Consider the following 19,897-nt stretch of genomic DNA (forward strand, 5'->3'; position numbering starts at 1 on the left):
GAAGATCAACTGTTCTATGTAGCCAACAAAGAGACAGGCATAGCTGGGGCCCATACATGTGCCCATGGCTACCCCTTTGGTCTGGAGGAAGTGGGAGGATTCGAAGGAGAAATTAAGGGTGAGGACCAGTTCGGCCATACGAATGAGTGTCGGTGGAAGGGTACTGTTGGGGACGTTGGGAGAGGAAGAAACGGAGGCCCTGGTCATGGCGGATGGAGGTGTAGAGGGATGCTGTGCTTTTCCAGTACCACTAATCCAGAATCCAGCAATTTACAGGAGGGGCTTCTGCAGCATTGGGGGTGCTGTGATTCTGATGAGGCGCACAGGTGCGTCAATATGGCTGTTTTGGTGAATGCAGAAAGCGCTTTGTACACTTTGAAGAGCGTTGAGGTTTCGTGGTGTCCTTGGTGACCTTTATCCCTCACTCAATGCCTCCAATGCCAAACTGACCACTTGTTTCTTTCTCATGGGATCATCACTGGGCAAGCTGGAAAACAGCATTGATTATACTTCCCAGCCAGAGCTAGAAAGTGCTTGAGAACATTGTTCTGTGAATGGTGCTGTATAAATGTAGATTGTTCCTTTGCTTTTCACCAGGAGATGTGCCAATTAAAAACATATTAGACCATACCCAGCGAATAAATTGGATCAATGATCAAATACAGTTGGCAAAGCAGCAGTTTATGGATGGGATTAACTTGGATCTGGAGGAAGCTGTTGAATTTATGTCTGAAGGATATTACGCTGTAACGCAACTGGTTAATGAAACCACACAAATCTTCCATCGTGAAATACCAGGGTCTCAGGTAACACAGCAATATTTCATTTGAATTGTGCAAACAATTTAGTTCCTGCATAATTGTAAATAAACATTGATTTTTTTTTTCTGGGTGAGTATAAATAATTTCTAGCTGCTTTTTGATCGTGAATTTGCTTGTCACAAAGCTGCGTAGGCTGTAACTCAGCTTAAACGTTTTAGGCTGCATCTGTTTTGAACGAAAATAAAGCAGAATTGGTGATATAGCTGTTATAATTCAGTATTAGGCAAATGAATTGAAGCTCAGCTTCCATGGTGTCACCACAAGTTTGGGAATGATGAGCAGAGGGCAGCCATTCATTTCATTGTTTGAAAGAAAGCACTTCCATGTCCTGATCAGTGTGCTCCCAGAAAGCTACAAATTGTTTCCCTTCAAGTATTTAACTGCATACTTTTTGATTATTTGATTCAAACTGCTTCAGGACATTCAGATTCTCAGACGTTAGTCTGATGTTTCTGGAATACTAATTCAGTGACCTACATTGCCGCCATGTCACCAGCTCCCATTGTAATAGAATGTCCAGTATTGGTCTGCTTCAGTTTCACAGACTAGGAGAAAGTGAGGATTGCAGATACTAGAGAAAAGTGCAGTGCTGGAAAAGCAGGGCCAGTCAGGCAGCATCCAAGGATCCAATGTTTTGGGTGTAAGCCCCTCACGTTCCTGATGAAGGACTTATACCCGAAACATCGACTCTCTTGCTCCTCAGATGCTGCCTGACCTCCTGTGCTTTTCCAGTGCCACATTTTTTTGAATCTGTTTTAGTTTCAACGCACAGTCATATTTGTTTGTAGCTATTTGTGCCTGTAGTTCACTAATCTTATCACATACATGCAAAGTAACCCAAAGGAAATTAGATTTTCTCACTTCCTCCTTGCTCTGGATGTACCTGATAACTTATTTGCTACTCTAGTAGCATCTGACTCCCCAGGGTATTCTGCATATTCAGCATTTCTCTTGTGTTCTCATCTGATTCCCATGCTCCTTCTGAGTTGAGTTAGTTCCCCAGTAATAGCAGTAAAGCTTCCCATGGGAAATTGGTCCTGACTCTGTTTAGTTCCCGTCCATGGTACTGTTCAGGTCTCCAAGCCTGTCACAATGGCCCTGTATTTTAAGGCTGTCTTCCCTGCTCCATTTTTCCAGTCTCTCCCTGAGCTGCTGAGTCAGCTTTGGGCCCTGGACTTTGCTGTGACTCCTCTTGCTTGGCAGTCTGGTCACCCATTCCCTCATTCTCCCTGTATCCGCGTAAACCACAGGGTTGTCACCCCTGAAAATGTGTAACCATAGTGCTCACCTGGACAAGTGCAGCATTGTGATATGAGCTGCTGCCCAAGTTCCATAACCTGGAGCTCAAACTGCTGCAAATGGCAAATCAAGAAAATAAACTAGCTGGTCTGTCTATTCATTTGCTCGCTTCATGATAGTACTCTCTTTTTCTCTTTCCTCACTCCTCCAGCAAAAGTTACTCATTTCACCTTCTTTCCATTAAGTTTCACCACCAATCTGTCTCGGTGTGGTCCATCACTACCTTCTCAGTTCATAGTACCCAAGTTTCATTTCATCTGCAGGTTTGAAACAGACATAGATAGACAAGACAAAGAACCTAGATTTTGAAAATGCAATACTAATTCCAGGGGAGCACACTACTGTATTTCTTCCTGTAGTCTGAGAAACAAGTACTCACCATCACTCTGTTTCCTGTCAACCAACTACATTTCCATTTGCTATGGTTTGTCACAACTGGATGCCTTAGGAGAGGAGATTAAAACTGTACAGATGTAGGTGACCTTTTGGGCATTAAACCTGGCTAAGATTTTGATAACCTAAGATTTGATGATCCTGAGTCACTACTTTCCCTGATGCTATCACACTCATGATATCAAATCCTGAATGCTTGGAGATTTTCATTCTGATTAAATCCATGCATACGTGTGAACTGTGTTAATGTTTATGAAAAACCATATCTATCCATTATTGATATCTCGTACAATAGTTAACTACTTTTTAAATTGGCACTTAGGTCACATTTGACGTGGCTTGGAAGCCAGGATGCGTAGATGGCCGGTGCTATGATTATGCAGCAATTGCAGCATCTTGTGACTTTATATTTGTGATGTCGTATGATATGCAGAGTCAGATTTGGGACGATTGCATTGCAAAGGCAAATGCACCATATGACCAGACGTTAGTGGGTATGTACAGTATAACTGTCTGACTTCAGGTTTGACCTGCCCTGTGTTATGTTAATCTAAGGATGTCTCTTTTTATTTGACCCATTTAGGTTATTTAGACTATCTCAAGCTCAGCATTCCTCCTGTGAAAATCGTGATGGGAGTTCCATGGTATGGTTATGACTATCCTTGCTTACAGCTGCTTGAGGTAAGGTCTTGTCTGAGTGCCTTTCAGTTAATCTAATTATTTGCAAACAGTTCCATTGATAGTTTTGCTTGGAGAAATGAGTAGGTATTTATTTCTTGTGAAATACATAGAAGTCAGTTTATCTGTAACATAGCCCTCTGATACGTTAGGTGCACTGACTGTTAATTTTTGTTTTACTTTTAATCTCTCTCCTCCATTCACCAATTTTACTTGAACCATTGGTATTTACTCTGGGTTCACTTCGTTTATGTTGTTCAATTTTGTTTTGCTGACAAATTTTTATTAACTGCTTTTATCCTAGGTTATGAATCATGAGCTGCTTAGATCTTTTCTCAAACTTTGCAGTTTTAGAGTACTGAAAACAGCAAATGCTGGAGATCACAGTGGGCCAAGCAGCATGCATGGAGAGAGAGCAAGCTAACATTTAGAGTCTAGAAGACTCTCCAGAGCTGAAGTAAAGCTTCGACCAGGCAGCATTTATGCTACACTGGGTAGTGGAGTTGGGCCAGGGTGGCGGTGGCGAGAATAGAGTGCTGGTGGAGAAAAGACTTTGTGTCCTGCTCTTGTGCCCCATGTGTCTGTCCTTGGCATGCTGCAATGTTCCAGTGAATCACAGTGCGAACTGGAGGAACAACATCTCATCTTCAGTCTAGGCACTTGCCAGCATTTTGGACTTACTGTTGAGTTCAGCACCTTCAGATTGTGAACCTGCTCCCATTCCTTTCATTTCTGACAGCTTTACTTGTTACGTTCTCTGTCGTCATGTCCTTTCCCCTTCCCTCCACCCCAGTGGGACTGTTTGTTCTTTGCAGTCCGATAGTTAGACACACCATTGTTCTGCCATTCTCGCATTCCAATCACTTAATTGGCTCTATCAGCAACCTTCCTACCCCAGCACTCCAACATCCCCGCCCCTCAGTACTTCAAATCAGCTCTGATGTTGCGTCATCTCAACTCGAAACGTTAGCTTCTCTGTATAGATACTGCCTGATGCACTGTGATCTCCAGCATTTTTTTTTCAATACAGATTCCAGCATCTGCAATAATTTGCTCCTACACTTTTAGAGTAAGCTATTTGACTGCTGAAGCCTTTCCATCATTTCATTTGATCCAAACTGATTTTTCTCAAATCCAGTTACTTGGCTTTGTTCTATAACCCTTTGTACTGAACTACTCTCTCTCCTGTCAAGTATGTTATCTCCCAAATCTTGCTCATCGTTCTGAAAGCTCAGATACATTTGAATCTCTCCAGTCATGTCTATCTCCAGCATTATACTAAATTGATTTATACTGAAGTTATAAGTGCCATCCTCTTTAGCTAACAATGGTAAACTATTCCTCCTATTCCTTTGTGATTGATCTACAATGAAATTGTTCATCAGCCATGAAATTCAGTGCCCATGGGTCTTCCAGGGATTAGACATTTCACCATCTAGTGGATTTTCAGGTTTACTGTCTCAACTTGCTGTTTTAAGTATCTGCTCCAACCTTTCTACTATAATGGCCAAAACACTCAGCACTGTAGTCAAAGTGGATACACACCATTCTCGCATGTGCTCTCCTGTTCTTTCTGCTTGTGTCCGATCAGACACAGTCCATTTGAGGAACAGTTAAGGATGGAACTGGGAAAAGACAGAGGCATCCTAAACACAGACTTGAGGGGAGAAGACACAAATTTTAAAAATCCACTATCTGCACTCTCCTTTGTTTTCAGAAAAAATTTTATTTTTAAAAAAAATGCTGGGGACAAGAAGCATTGGAAAGTAAACAATCAGCCATACTCTCCTTGGAATGATGAACCTGACTGGCGCTTGTCATTTGTTGAGGAGACAGAGTTTTAATCAGACTGCTGCTGGTCATTGGTTGCTCCAGGTACCTGACACATGCATGGGCTCAGGCACACACATGCGCACCCTCCTGTGGAGCACTGTCCATTAATGACAGGTATTCACACATCAAGCTAACGGACTCCAGGAAGAGTCTGAGTAGCTACAGCCTGCTCGCTATGTAAAAGGCCCCATTCTTTGACTTGGTGCTATTGGACTTTGGCTCCTTAAGTCAAGTTAATCCATCTCTTCTAGCCAATAGGGTCCATCTTTCTGTACCCATTAGCAGTGTGGGCTGTATGAAGACATGTTGATGGTGGTAACCTAATGAAAATTATGAATGTAATGTATTTTCTAATGCCTCCAATTAGCAGGTTTATTGCTCCTCACCAGAGAGTCGATGGCATTTGTGGGACATATCTTGTCGTGAGGGACGATACTTTTATCTTTTCTTTCTTTAAAGCATCCCTCCTGAAGATGATTTGTGCCTCCCCTGTAACCAATTGTACCCAGTAGAGAAATCTGGACTGACTCCACAAAGACTGTGTAGGAGTGAGCCCTGCTGATCCCCAGACAGAGCCAGCCAGATCATGTTTTAGCTCATAATCCTGAACCAACCAGTACTCGTAAATGAGCAAGGAGGAAATGGGGGAAATCTGGAGTGGGTCTGGAACCCTGAAAAGCTATTCTTTTTCTACGTATTCGTGTCACTCCCTTTATGTTTGATCTACTTGTCCCCACTGACTATTGTGAACCTGATAGCCAGTATTTAGACAGGATTAATAAATGATCTCTATTATGAAGGTGCCCCTATATAGTAGTGATCAGAAGATGATTGTGTGTTGGATTACACTTTTGAGGGACAGAACAGTGAATGTAAGATTAGCATTTCAAGTTTGAATAATAAGAATGATTAGGGTATGAAAACAGATGGCTAAATTGAACAGAAAAGTTAGGCTTAAAGGTGTAGTAAAAAATGGGAGTAGGCCATTTGCTAATTGAAAGACTAGGGAGTTAATGAAGATAAATAACAAACTGACAGATGAACAGGTCCTTGACCTGTCTTCACTGTAGATACCTTCAAACTCTCATCAAGTCACATTCATCCATCTCCTGTGGTTGCTAACCTACACCTGGCTTTTGGGTCAACAGCATCCTAATTTAATTCTTGCCTTTTTATCAATCCCTCATAATCTCTTTCCTCCACCTATCTGTATGATCTTCTCCAGTATCAGTAACCCCTAGATCTCTACATTGTCATTTCAGGTCTCTTTGAACTATGTTTGGGCTGTTTGTAACTTTTTTTTTGTTTTAAAGCATTTATAAATTCTATCGTTCCGTGTTTGTAAATTTTCCTTGGGGAGTTTGTGGGATAGTGTTTGGGATTTTGTGGGACAATATTTTCAAATACTGCTTGTTTTGAGAGATGGGCTTTTTCTTGGACCCCCCACACCCTCAGCTGATTTGCCTCGCTTTAATTTTGACTTGTGGTCCCATTGCTTAAGGCTGCCCCGCCAAAGATATTTCTGTCTGTCTGAACATATCAACTGAATCCCACCACAATCAGATCTACAAAACCACCTTGATTATCCAAACGAGATGGGAGGGGAATATTTTGTTCAGATAACTGTTCAGGTAACATTTTTACAGGACCTCGATCTTGTTCAGATAATTGATCAGATTTTTATTTAAAGTTGTATTTTTCTCCATTCTTCTTCACTAATTTCCTGATTTAAAGTGATTTTTAATTTTATTGTTACTAGTGCCCTCCTTCCTAAAGTGTAAGGTTAATGTTCCCTGATTGTCATAGAATCCCGATAGTATGGAAGCTGGCTACTCAGCCCAGCTAGTCCACACTGACCCTCCAAAGAGCATCCCACGCTGTCCCTGTAGCCATGCATTTCTCATGGCTAATCCACCTAACCTACGCATTCCTATACACTGAAATTTAGCAAGGTCAATCCACCTATCCTGCACAACTTTTGGACAGTAGGAGGAAACCCATGCAGACATGGGGAGAATGTGCAAACTCCTCACAGTTGCTCAGACCCTGGTGTTGCAAGACAGCAGTGCTAAGCAGTGAGGCAACGTATTGTGCAGGACTGTCTAGCCACCTTATTTTGGAGATCAGTCATGCCATTCCTGCATTTGGGAAGTTCCCAAAGTAATTTTGACAATTTCGAGTGTAGGTTTGAAAATAAGTGAATTGTGAATATTGTACTGTTTAAAGAAAACTCTTCTCCTATTTCTATATTTCAGGCTGGTCGGTGTACAATCCGAAGCATTCCTTTCAGAGGTGCACCTTGCAGTGATTTGGCTGGACCTCAAGTCCCATATAAAGATCTCATGCGTTTGCTGCCCAGATCAATCACTGGCAGGTTTTGGGATGATGTTCAGAAAGCCCCGTATTTTATCTACAAGGTAATACCGATTACAGTAAAACAAAAGCTAAATAACACACATCCTGAAAGTCTGAAATAAAAACAAACAAAAAAATTCAGATCTGGCAGCGTCAGCTAAAGGGCAAAAGCAAAGGGAACAGATTGAAACATTAGCACTATATTTGTATCAGCAAATGCTGTGTACTTTCGTTTTTTTTTTGTCTTTTTTGTTCATGTAGTAAAGATCAGCCTTGGCAGAGTGCCAGCAGTGTCTTTCTTAACTCAATGTTTGAGTATAGGATTGAGCAAAGTTCAAAATGTCTGTCTGGGTTTGCAGGGTTAAGATGTTGTAATTCTAGAACTGACAAAAAAACAGTGGGAGTTAGCAAAATACCAGAAGAGCTCCTGTTTTATTTTACACTGAAACAAAAATAGAGATTGCTGGAAAAGCTCAGCAGGCAGGTCTGGTGGCATATGTCAAACAAAATCAGAATTAACGTTTCAGGTCCAGTAGGTAACCCTTCCTTGCTGCCCACCCATCATCTGCATATAAACCAACATTTTCATAGTTACTATCAATTCTGAGGAAAGGTCACCGGACTCGAAGCATTACCTTTAATTTTTCTTCTCATTTACTTTAATTTCTCTTCACAGATGCTGCCAGACCTGCTGAGCTTTTCCAGCCATTTGTTGTTTCTGATTTACAGCATCCACAGTTCTTTTGTTTCTTTAAATTCTCTTCTTCTATGTCGTAAGCGGTTGAAATTGTCTGCTCACTCCCTCACTTGTGCCTATTGTGAGGAAGGCTTGTCTGTTTTGAGGGCTTTGGTGTGAAGGTGGGAGGTGGGTGGGGGGGCAATAACAGCCTTTCCTCTAATTTTCTGAACACTGACTGATGTCAGTGTGTGGCAGCAAAGTCCTGTACTGGGAGTCGGTGCAGTGATCACACAGGAACATGGAGCAGCTGCACACATCGTAAAGGCAATGTTGGCCAACAGTGAATTCAGCTGTTGATTCCTTGGCAGTGGCACTTTGTCATAAAGCTGAAGGCTGGCATTGACTAGTGCAGGGCACAGCAGGGAGCCCAGTCAGTTGGCATGCTGTGTGTCTGATGCTTTTCTGATTGTTGTACAGAAATGACGATTCACCTGCCAAATGACAACAGTGGACCTGTGATGTGGTGTGAATGAGAGTCCACATGGTCTTTAGTTGTACCTTAAATATGGCACCTGAAGTGATGGTGCTAGCTTAGGATGCACCTTGGGGGTGAGAGAAACCCTCTGGGGGCTGAAAGAGTGGAAGGAGGTCACTTGCTAAGTATGGCTGTGACCCCAGTGTCCATGGGGAGTTGCAGCTCAGCTGAGCAGCAGTTTTTGACTCAGGGTTTGGAGCTCATCAGAGCCCAGGATCAGTAGTTGTGCAGTGAAGCTTGCATTGGGACTTCTGAAAGGCAAGGATCAGTCTTCTGCTCAGAACAGAGAGAGATTATGTTGATGGTTAGATTTTGGGATGCAGTTTCGAGATCCTCAGGGTCTCAGAAGAGCTTGAGCAACTCTGACGCACATAATCGTTGAGGTCATCTTAGTTAAAATTCTTTTGAAATAAGACAGATTTTGTGGCTTTCCAAAATCACTGCAATCTGTTGAGGTTGCTGAGAATATTGCTGAGATTAGTCTGGGTGATATCTGTCATTTTAACGTGTGGTTTGTGGTGTGTTTGACCCCAGTTCGGTAGTTAATGTTCATGCTTACTTCCTGTTAATTCTATATGTTAGAGAGTTAATTAAAAATTGAAAGTTATTCTGTTGGATTAAAACCATGGAATCATGTGGCTTTGTATGCCAATAAATACTTTAAATTTCAATTGTCATCCACTCAACTAACATTATTGATCCCTGAACAAGTTATAATCGTAATTGGGAGCAGTGAAGTTGGTCTTGTGTAACATTGACAAATGTTGTAGTCTAGACTAGGATTGGAACTTTTTACATCCTTTAGGTTTGATTAGTTGTTTTTCCTCCTGACTAGCCTCCCATTTTCCATTGTGATAATGATATAGATTATAACTATCATTAGAAGCCTCCATGATTTCACCCTTCTCTATCTTTGATATTTCTGCCATCCTCCATTCTGGTTTCAGTCCATGTATAGTTTTCATTGCTCAACGAAGGTGGACACACCTTGAATTATCTAGTTCCTAAGCGATAGAATTTCATTCCAAAACCTCTTCTGCTCTTTCTGTCTTCATTTCTGTTCCTTTAAAACCCACTACTTTGCCCTTTTGGTTGCTTGTCCCTGTGCAGTTTGATAATCTTCACTGAAATGCCCTGAGATACTGTAATAATGCTACATAAATACAACTTAATTCTGTGCTTGATCATACCTCAGACATTCCATTGTATTGACAATATTAAACACGATAAAACTATGACAATCGTCTTTTGGATTAACTGTACAGCTATGCTGGGACATGTTGGCTGTAAGCATTTAACACAATCAGATAAACCTGTCGTCTTATTTAACAGTAACTAATCGATTGAATAATTTGTACTTTAGCTCTTATCTGTCACTGATTTTCTTGGCAGGTTAACGATACATACCATCAGGTCTGGTATGATGATCCACAGAGTATTTCAATTAAGGCAGCGATTATCAGAAAGCTGAATCTCCGTGGAATAGGCATGTGGAATGGAAACCTCTTAAACTATGATGATCCTAAAGCAGCAATACAAACTAAAGAAATGTGGAATGCACTGAACCCTTTCTGAACAAATCTTCAGTGACTTTTGTTCTTAAACTCCAAAATGTAATTATTTAGCAACTGCAACTATACATTGCAAGCATTGAACCATTGATTCCAATATTAGAAATTGACCTAATGCAGATCTATGGAGCAGGTATGAAATGTTTCTCACAAATGTCTATTCAATGAGAAGCAGACAAGTGTTTTGCAACATCTTAAACTGTTTACAAAGTGCACAGACTGTGTCAGCCATCAGACTGACAGTACAGGTTAAACTTTGAACCCCTGCTAAATACTTAGGGAACAGTTCGGTTTTCCTGTTGGTTGGAAATGAATTACAACATACACACGTGTGCTGTGTTTGTTTTTCACAATCTTTGATGTTTGTCAGTGTTATCGTTTTGAGCTTCCTAACTTAATTTTCATTATCTACATTGAGGTTTGAATAGTTTGGCAAAGTCATGTTTGCTCTTACTAATTTTCAATTAATATTGCAAGGCACTGCAACTATTTGACTTTTAATCTTTCCAAGTGATTTTATAATTTCCTGTTCTTTAAAGATACTTTAGCTTTTCTACAAAATAAAATGTTGTTTTCAAAGTTTTAGTGGTGGTGCTTGAGGGGATTGGAAACTGTGTGAGAATTTAAAATGCAATTTTAAGTAACTCCAGATAATGGTCTAGCCATCTCAGTAAGGGTACAACTCCAGTGTGGAAGTTGCAAGATCAAAGTAAAATCTGAATAAAGATACAGAAGAGAGAAGAAAAATGCTTCGGCAAAGACAGAAACTCCCCTTGTCCCTGGAAAACTGTAAACAATTTATACCACAGTAACTTAGGAGAGGTGATGGCCCAGTGTTATTAATGCCTGTGTTTGAATCCCACCATGGGAGCTGGCAGAAATTTGAATTCAATAAAAATAAATCTGGAGTTAAGAATCTACTGTTGACAGTGAAGTAAGGCCCTTTAGTCATTTCAACTCCACTTAGACCATAAGACATAGGAGTGGAAGTAAGGCCATTCGGCCCATCAAGTCCACTCCGCCATTCAATCATGGCTGATGCGCATTTCAGCTCCACTTACCAGCGTTCTCCCCGTAGCCCTTAATTCCTCGAGACAACAAGAATCTATCAATCTCGGCCTTGAAGACATTTAGCGTCCCGGCTTCCACTGCACTCCGTGGCAATGAATTCCACAGGCCCACCACTCTCTGGCTGAAGAAATGCCTCCGCATTTCTGTTCTGAAATGACCCCCTCTAATTCTAAGGCTGTGTCCACGGGTCCTAGTCTCCTCGTTTAACTGAAACAATTTCCTAGCATCCACCTTTTCCAAGCCATGTATTATTTTGTACGTCTCTATTAAGTCTCCCCTTAATCTTCTAAACTCCAACGAATACAATCCCAGTATCCTCAGCCGTTCCTCATATGTTAGACCTGTCATTCCAGGGATCATCCGTGTGAATCTCCGCTGGACACGTTCCAGTGCCAGTATGTCCTTCCTGAGGTGTGGGGACCAAAACTGGACACAGTACTCCAAATGGGGCCTAACCAGAGCTTTATAAACTTACCTGCACTCTCCCCGTAGCCCTAAATTCCTTGCGAGATCAAGAATTGATCAGTCTCTCCCTTGAAGACATTTAATGTCCCAGCCTCGACTGCGCTCTGTGGGAATGAATTCCACAGGTCTACCACTCTCTGGCTGAAGAAATGTCTCCTCATTTCTGTTCTAAATTGACCCCCACTAATTCTAAGGCTGTGTCCACCCTTTCTAAGCCATGCATTATCCTGTAAGTTTCTAATAGATCTCCCCTCAACCATCTAAACTCTAATGAATACAATCCCAAGATCCTCAGCTGTTCATCGTATGTTAGGCCTACCACTCCAGGGATCATCTGTGTGAATCTCTGCTGGACACGCTCCAGTGCCAGTATGTCCTTCCTGAGGCATGGGGCCCAAATTTGGACACCGTATTCCAAATGGGGCCTAACTAGAATTTTATAAAGTCTCAGAAGCACATCGCTGCTTTTATATTCCACCCCCTCTTGAGATAAATGACAACATTACATTCGCTTTCTTAATCATGGACTCAACCTGCAAGTTAACCCTTAGAATCCTGAATTAGTGTTCCCAGATCCCTTTGTACTTTGGCTTTATGAATTTTCTCTCCGTTTAGAAAATAGTCCGTCCCTGTACTCTTTCTTCCAAAGTGCAAGACCTCACACTTGCTCACGTTGAATTTCATCAGCCATTTCCTGGACCACTCTTAAACTATCTAAATCTTTCTGCAGCCTCCTCACCTCAGTACTACCTGCCTGTCCGCCTAACTTTGTATCATCGGCAAACTTCACCAGAATGCCCCCAGTACCTTCATCTAGATCATCAATATATAAATAGAACAGCTGCGGCTCCAACATTGAACCCTGCAGGACACTACTTGTCACTGGCTGCCATTCTGAAAAAGGATCTTTAATCCCAGCTATCTGCCTTCTGTCAGCCAATCCTCAATTCATGCCAGTGTCTCACCTCGAACAGCATTGGTCTTCACTTTGCTCAGCAGCCTCCTGTGAGGCACCTTATCAAAGGCCCTTTGGAAGTCTAGATAGATAACATCCGTTTTCCTGGTCTAACCTACTTGTTACCTCTTCAAAGAATTCCAACAGGTTTGTCAGGCACGACCTCCCCTTACTAAATCCATGCTGACTTGTTCTAATCTGACCCTGCATTTCCAACAATTTAGAAATCTCACTCTTAATTTTGAATTCTAGACTTTTACCAACAACCGAGGTAAGGCTAATTGGCCTATAATTTTCCATGCTGAAAATGTGTTGCTGGAAAAGCGCAGCAGGTCAGGCAGCATCCAGGGAACAGGAGAATCGACGTTTCGGGCATAAGCCATTCCTGAAGAAGGGATTATGCCCGAAACGTCGATTCTCCTGTTCCCTGGATGCTGCCTGACCTGCGCTTTTCCAGCAACACATTTTCAGCTCTGATCTCCAGCATCTGCAGACCTCACTTTCTCCTATAATTTTCCATGTTTTGTCTTAATCCCTTCTTGAACAATGGGGTTACAATATTGATTTTCCAATCATCTGAGACTTTCCCTGACTCCAGTGACTTTTGAAAGATCACAGCCAACGCCTCTGCTATTTTCTCAGCCACCTCCCTCAGAACTCTAGGGTGTAGCCCATTGGGGCCAAGAGATTTATCAATTTTTAGACCTTTTAGCTTTTCTAGCACTTTCTCTTTTGTATTGTCTACCATACTCAACTGTATCCCCTGACTCTCTTTAATTGTTGGGATATTACTCCCTATCTTCCACTGAAGAATGACGCGAAGTATTTATTAAGTTCTTCAGCCATTTCCTTATCTCCCAGCACTAGCCTTCCTGCATCAATTTGTTACTTTTGCCTCTTTGTTTCATATGTATTGAAAGAAACTTTTACTATAATTTCTAATATTACTTATCTCCCAGCACTAGCCTTCCTGCATCAATTTGGAGCAGCCCAATGTTTACTTTTGCCTCTTTTTGTTTCATATGTATTGAAAGAAACTTTTACTATAATTTCTAATATTACTGGCTAGCCTACCTTCATATTTGATCTTCTCCATCCTTAGTTTTCTCTTTTGTTATTGTCTGTTTTTGTAGTCTTCCCAATCTTCTGATTTCCCAGTGCTCTTGGCCACTTTATAGGCGCTCTTTTTCTTTGATACATTTCCTGACTTCCTTTGTCAGCCATGGTAGTGTAATTCCACCCTCCACCCCCCCCCCCCGGGATAATCTTTCTTTACTTTGTGATGAACCTCTGTACTGTGTCCTCAATCATACCCAAAAACTCCTGCCATTGTTGCTGTACTGTCTTCTCTGCTGGGCTCCACTTCCAGTCGATTTTTGTCAGTTCCTCTCTGTAATTACCTTTATTTAACTAAAACACCATTACATCCGATTTTGTCTTCTCTCTTTCAAACTGCAGCCTTAACTCTACCATATTATGATTGCTGCCTCCTAAATGTTCCCTTACTATAAGAGATCTTTTATAAAGTCTAGCTCATTACATAGCACTAAGTCCAGAATAGCCTGCTCCCTTGGCTCCATCACAAACTGTTCCAAAAAGCATTCTATGAATTCCCTTTCTTTGGATGCACCGGCAACATTATTTACCCAGTCCACCTGCATATTGAAGTCCCCATGACCACCATGACCTTGCCTTTCTGACATGCCCTATCTATTTCCTGGTACATCTTATGCCCCTGGTCCTGACCACTGTTAGGAGGTCTGTACGTAACTCCCATTATGTTTTTTTTTGCCTCTGTGATTCCTCAACTCCACCCACACAGACTCCACATCCTCTGACCCTGTGTCAGTCAGTGCCGTAGATTTAATTTCATTCTTAATTAACAAGGCAACTCCGTCCACCTCCCCGTCTTTTCGATAAGTTGTAAATCCTTGAATGTGTAACTGCCAGTACTGAACCCCCTGCAACCACATCTGTGATGCCTACCACATCATAGTCATTCATGATAATGCCCAACATGTAACTCCAAACCTGGTGAGGATATCAGATCTCCAAACTCTGAACTACCCTCGAAGATGGCATAACAAACAACTGAGTTATATCAATCACGACAAAGTCTCAAATGAAACCTGATGGACCATCTGGCATTGACCTAGGCAAGGGAGAGGACAATTACAGATACAGTCCTGTTGACCCTGCAAAGTCCTCCTCACTAACATCTGGGGATAGTGCAAACATTGGAAGAGCTGACTCACAGGTTAGTGAAGGGCTAGCCTGACATTGTCTGTAAGGTATGAATCAGAGTATGACTCTACCCCACACATTACTGTCACCATCCCTGGATATGACCTGTCTATCAATCTGTCAGGACAGATTCAGAATCCTCAACATTGATTCAGGAACCCACCTTCGGATTACCACGTATTACCCTCCCTCAGCTGATGAATCAGTATTCCTTCATGTTGAACAACGATTGGAGGAAGCACTGGAGATGTTTTCAGGGTGGGGGATTTCAATGTCCTCCACTAAAAGTGGCTTGGCAGCAGTATAAAAGCAAATTACTGTGAATGCTGGAATCTGAAACCAAAAGTGAAAATGCTGGAAAATCTCAGCATGTCCAGCAGCATCGGTAAGAAGAGCAAAGAGCTGACATTTTGAGTCTAACTGACCCTTTGTCAAAGCTTTGATAAAGGGTCAGTTAGACTCGAAACGTCAGCTCTTTTCTCTCCTTATAGATGCTGCCAGACCTGCTGAGATTTTCCAGCATTTTCTCTTTTGGTTTGGCAGGAGAGGTAGTGATCAAGCTGGTTGGGTCCTAAAGGACAATGCTGCTAGACTGGATCTGCAGCTGGTGGTGAGGGAGCCAACAAGAAGGAAAAACATACTTGATCTGTTCCTTACCAACCTGCCAGTTGCAGATGCTTCTGTCCATGACCTTGTGGAGACCTTCAAGTTCTGTATTTGTATAAAGAATAGTGTGTTGTGGCACTATCACCATTTTAAATGGGGCAGACTTTAACACATTAGCAATTTAAGATCAGGCATCCATGTGACACTGTGGGCCACCAACAGCAACAGAAGCCTGGTATATTCCCCACCCCTCCATGGCTCAACTATTATCATTAAACCTGGGGATCAACTCTCGTTCAATATAGACTGCAGCGGGGCATGCCAGAAGCAGCATTAGGATTAACAAAAAAATCAGTTGTCAACTTGGTGAAGCTACAAAGCAGGACTACCTGCTCTCTATCCCACTGTACACCCCCAGGTCATCATCTCTGCACTGAAGATCTTCAACAGTGCCCTGAAGCAAACCCACTACTACAGCCACATCTCCTTCCTCAGCACCTGCCTCCAAATCGACTTCACTGGTTTCCAATTCTCCCCTCCTCCCACCTCATTCCAGATTTAACCCTCCAACTCAGCACTGCACTCTTGACGTGTCCATCTTCCTTCCCACCTGTCTGCTCCACCCTCCCCACCTGCATCCATCAATCACCTTTCCAGCTACCTTGTCCTCATCCCACCCCACGCACCTCTTTATCTCACAGATCCCTTCACTCTCAACATTCCTGATGAAGAGCTTATGCCCAAAATTTTAACTCTCCTGGTCCTCAGAAACTGCCTGACCTGCTGTGCTTTTTCCAGCACCACACTTTTAGACTGGGGCTACCTACATATCAAGTAGCATAAGCAGCAAGTGATAGGGCTAAGCAATTCCACAACCAACAGATCAGATTTAAGTTTTGCAGTCCTACCAATTCTAGTCATAAATGGCAGTGAACAACTCACCAAAGAAAGAGGCTCCACAAATATCATTCTCCTCAATGATGGAAGGGCCTGACATAAAGTGCAAAAGATAAGGCTGAAGGTTTCAAAGCAATCTTCAGACAGAAGTGCCACATGGATCAGCCATCATGGCATCCTGCAGTGGTCCCCAGCATTACCGTGTTTCAGCTTATTCAATTTATTCCACCTAAGCGCAAGAAATGGTTGGAGACATTGGATACTGCAAAGGCAATGTGGCCCTGACAACATTCTGACAGTAGAATTTACACTTCAGAACATGCCACTCCCCTAACCAAACTCTTCCACTACAGTTACAATGCACGCATCTACCTGACCAATGTGGAAAATTGCCCCTGTGTGTCCTGTCCACAAAAACAGGACAAATCAACCAGGGCAATTACCATCGCAATTGGTTTGCTCTCGATCATCAGTAAAGTGATGAAAGGTGCCATCAGGAGAGCTACCAAGCAGCACCTGCTCAGCAATAGTTGAGTGTATGTTGCTAGAAAAGCACCGCAGGTCCGGCAACATCCGAGGAGCAGGAGAACCTGCTCAGCAATGACCTGCTCAGTGCCACCCAGTTTTGGTTCCACTAGGACCACATTGTTCCTGACCTCATTACAGCCTTCGTTTAAACACAGACAAAGCTGAATTCCAGAGGTGAGGTGAGAGTGACAGCCCTTGACAGTGTTTGACAGTGTGTACTATCTACAAGATGCACTTCAGAAATTCACAAAAGAGCTTCAGACTGCACCTTCCAAACCCACCACCACTTCCATCTAGAAGCACAAGGGCAGGAGATACATTGGAACACCACCCGTGAAAATTCCCCTCCAAGCCACTCACCATCCTGATTTTGAAATGTGTAGTCATTCATTCCTTGTTGTTAGGTCAAAATTCTGGAATTCCCTCCCGAAAGGCTTGTGCAACCTATAGCAGCAATTCAAGAAAACAGCTCAGCACCGCCATCTCAAGGCCAACTCAGGACAGGCAACAAATGGCCAGTTGGCTAGCCATGTCCACGAATGAAGAAAAGCCTTTGTAACAAAACCCACATAGTTCTTGAGCTAAATTTCTAAGTACATGCAAATGCAACCATATTTGGTAAACGTGGCAACTGTTTGAAAATAGACTGTCATTTGTGTGGAATCAACTGCTGTGATCTGTTTTTACTCAGCATCACTAGTTGGTGTAAAGAAACAATGGTGAGATTGTGATTCCTTCCTTCCATCCTCAATGTTTGAACCAGTTATGGAGGATGGTTAGTGGAGAGAAGTAGGGTAGGTAGGTGGGATTGAAGTGAGGATCCTGAAAGTGACAGTAAGACAAACACTGATATTTGATCTGAGGAGGATTTGATCCCTCACAGAACTGGACTTGGAACATTCATTTGGATAGCCTTTGCAAATACACCATCCAGAAGGCAATTGAAAAGAAGCCACATTTGAAGGTGTTAGCGAGCTTTGAGAAATTTGTAGCTCAGGTTGAGTTTTTGGATGTAGGTTTGTTTGCTGAGCTGGAAGGTTCATTTCCAGATGTTTCATAGGGTAGGGTAATGAAATGTCTGGAAATGAACCTTGCAGCTCAGCGAGCAAACCTACATCCAAAACATTTGAAGGTGATTGTGAAAAGTTAAAAAACATGATGTATGGAGTAACATGGATGGCATGACCTGAAGATTGTTTAGCAAGAGGCACAAATGGGCCAATCTTTAGATGCAAAGATGTAACATATGGTGTCCTTCAGCAATCAGTTTTGAGACCTCAACTTTTTCCAGTTTCCAGTTTCCAGTTTTACAGTCATCTCCCAACATTTAAGAGCCCCTCTGTATTTCAGGTTCCCGGTGTCCTTCAGCAATCAGTTTTGAGACCTCAACTTTTTCCAGTTTCCAGTTTTACAGTCATCTCCCAACATTTAAGAGCACCTCTGTATTTCAGGTTCCCCACCATAATGGACAACCTCACATTTCTCCGAATTGTATTCCATCTGCTAATTTTCACCCACTTCGCCTCTGCAAATCCCCTGATGCTTTTGCATCCTCTTCACAATTCACACATTAATCTAGCTTTGTTTCATCTGCAAAATTTAAAATATTAATTTAATCAAATTAATACGAATCATTGAAATCAATTGTGGCTATCTGGGACCCAACCATTGATTTTTGCAGAATCTCACCAATCATGACCCATTTATTCCTGCATTATGCTTGCTGTCCATTAACCAATTCTCAATCTGTGGCAGTATATTTCCCTTCATTCTGTCATAGAGTCATAGAGATGTGCAGCACTGAAACAGGCCCTCCATGCCAACCAGATATCCTAAATTAATCTAGTCCCATTTGCCAGCACTTGTCCCATATCCCTCTAAACCCTTCTTATTCATATACCCATCCAGATGCCTTTTAAATATTATAATTGTACTAGCCTCTGCCACTTCCTCTGGCAGCCCATTCCACACATGCGCCACCTTCTGCATGAAAGAAGTTGCCCCTTCATTCCCTTTTAAGTTTTTCCCCTCTCACCTTAAACTTGTGCCCTCTATTTCTGAACTCCCCTACCCCAGGGGAAAGACCTTGTCTATTTACCGTATCCATGTCCCTCATGATTTTATAAATCTCTATAAAGTGTTATGAAGATGTGGATATACCTTTAAGAGAGTGAAGGACTTGGCAAGTACACTGAGTGCCGGAGAATTTACAAAGTAACATTTGATTCAGAACAAAGAGAACTCGCTGAGTTGCTATGAGACAAAAAAACACAAATTTGAATTCGGCCAATCAGTTTAAATTATACCCCAAGAAATATCAAACTCCAATCCAATTTGAATTGAGTATATTACAATCTTAAAAGCCAATGACACAATCTGATGCTTTGGGGGATATAAGACCAGGGAAAATTGAACAGTTGGGAGGAGAACTGCCAAGCCCAGTAAACAGACTGCTTGAAAAATAGCTCTCTTAAAACTATCTTTTTGATCAGTAACCTGTGATGCAGAAATTCCTAAGAAGAAGAAAAGAAGACACAGGAAGGTCGGAATAGAAGCACGAAAGCTGCCTGGTTTTGCGATAAGAAGTGTGGTTTTGTAAATCTGAATTGGGAGTTTTATCAGACTAGTATTATAGAAGGAAAGGTAAAAAAAAAAAAGGATTAGAGGAAGAAATTGTAAGTAGTGATTTGTTATCTATTCTGTTATACTTTAAGAAATAAAGTTGTTAATTTTTACTTTAAATAGTCCTTGGCCAATCAGATTTTTGCAGATTACTGCACGGGATAAATCTTTTCTGTGTTGCTGGTTTTAAATTAAGCAGGAGGGCTTACCTTGTATCTTAACAGTTTGAGGGCTCATCTGGGATTTGAACTGGTTTAGACAGATTTGAAAAGATTTGGGGGTACAAAAACTCACAGCAGATTTAAACACTTGAAGGTTAGTGTCCTAGACCTTTAAGTAAAACTT

The 19,897-nt window shown here is 41.9% G+C and overlaps 1 protein-coding gene across 2 annotated transcripts in view; it reads left to right on the forward strand.

Moving 5' to 3' along the window:
- Positions 1 to 10,743, forward strand: part of ctbs (chitobiase, di-N-acetyl-) — a 26,628-nt gene extending 15,885 nt beyond the window's left edge. For both annotated transcript variants that reach the window (XM_043698611.1, XM_043698610.1), the window contains exons 3-7: positions 598 to 806; positions 2,836 to 3,007; positions 3,097 to 3,194; positions 7,280 to 7,441; positions 9,986 to 10,743. In XM_043698611.1, coding sequence (XP_043554546.1) covers positions 598 to 806; positions 2,836 to 3,007; positions 3,097 to 3,194; positions 7,280 to 7,441; positions 9,986 to 10,168 — 824 coding nt within the window. In that variant the 3' untranslated portion in view covers positions 10,169 to 10,743. The remainder of the gene's footprint in view (positions 1 to 597; positions 807 to 2,835; positions 3,008 to 3,096; positions 3,195 to 7,279; positions 7,442 to 9,985) is intronic.
- The last annotated feature ends 9,154 nt before the right edge of the window (positions 10,744 to 19,897 follow it).

Source organism: Chiloscyllium plagiosum, chromosome 11 (assembly GCF_004010195.1).
Source record: "Chiloscyllium plagiosum isolate BGI_BamShark_2017 chromosome 11, ASM401019v2, whole genome shotgun sequence".
Lineage (NCBI taxonomy): Eukaryota > Metazoa > Chordata > Chondrichthyes > Orectolobiformes > Hemiscylliidae > Chiloscyllium > Chiloscyllium plagiosum.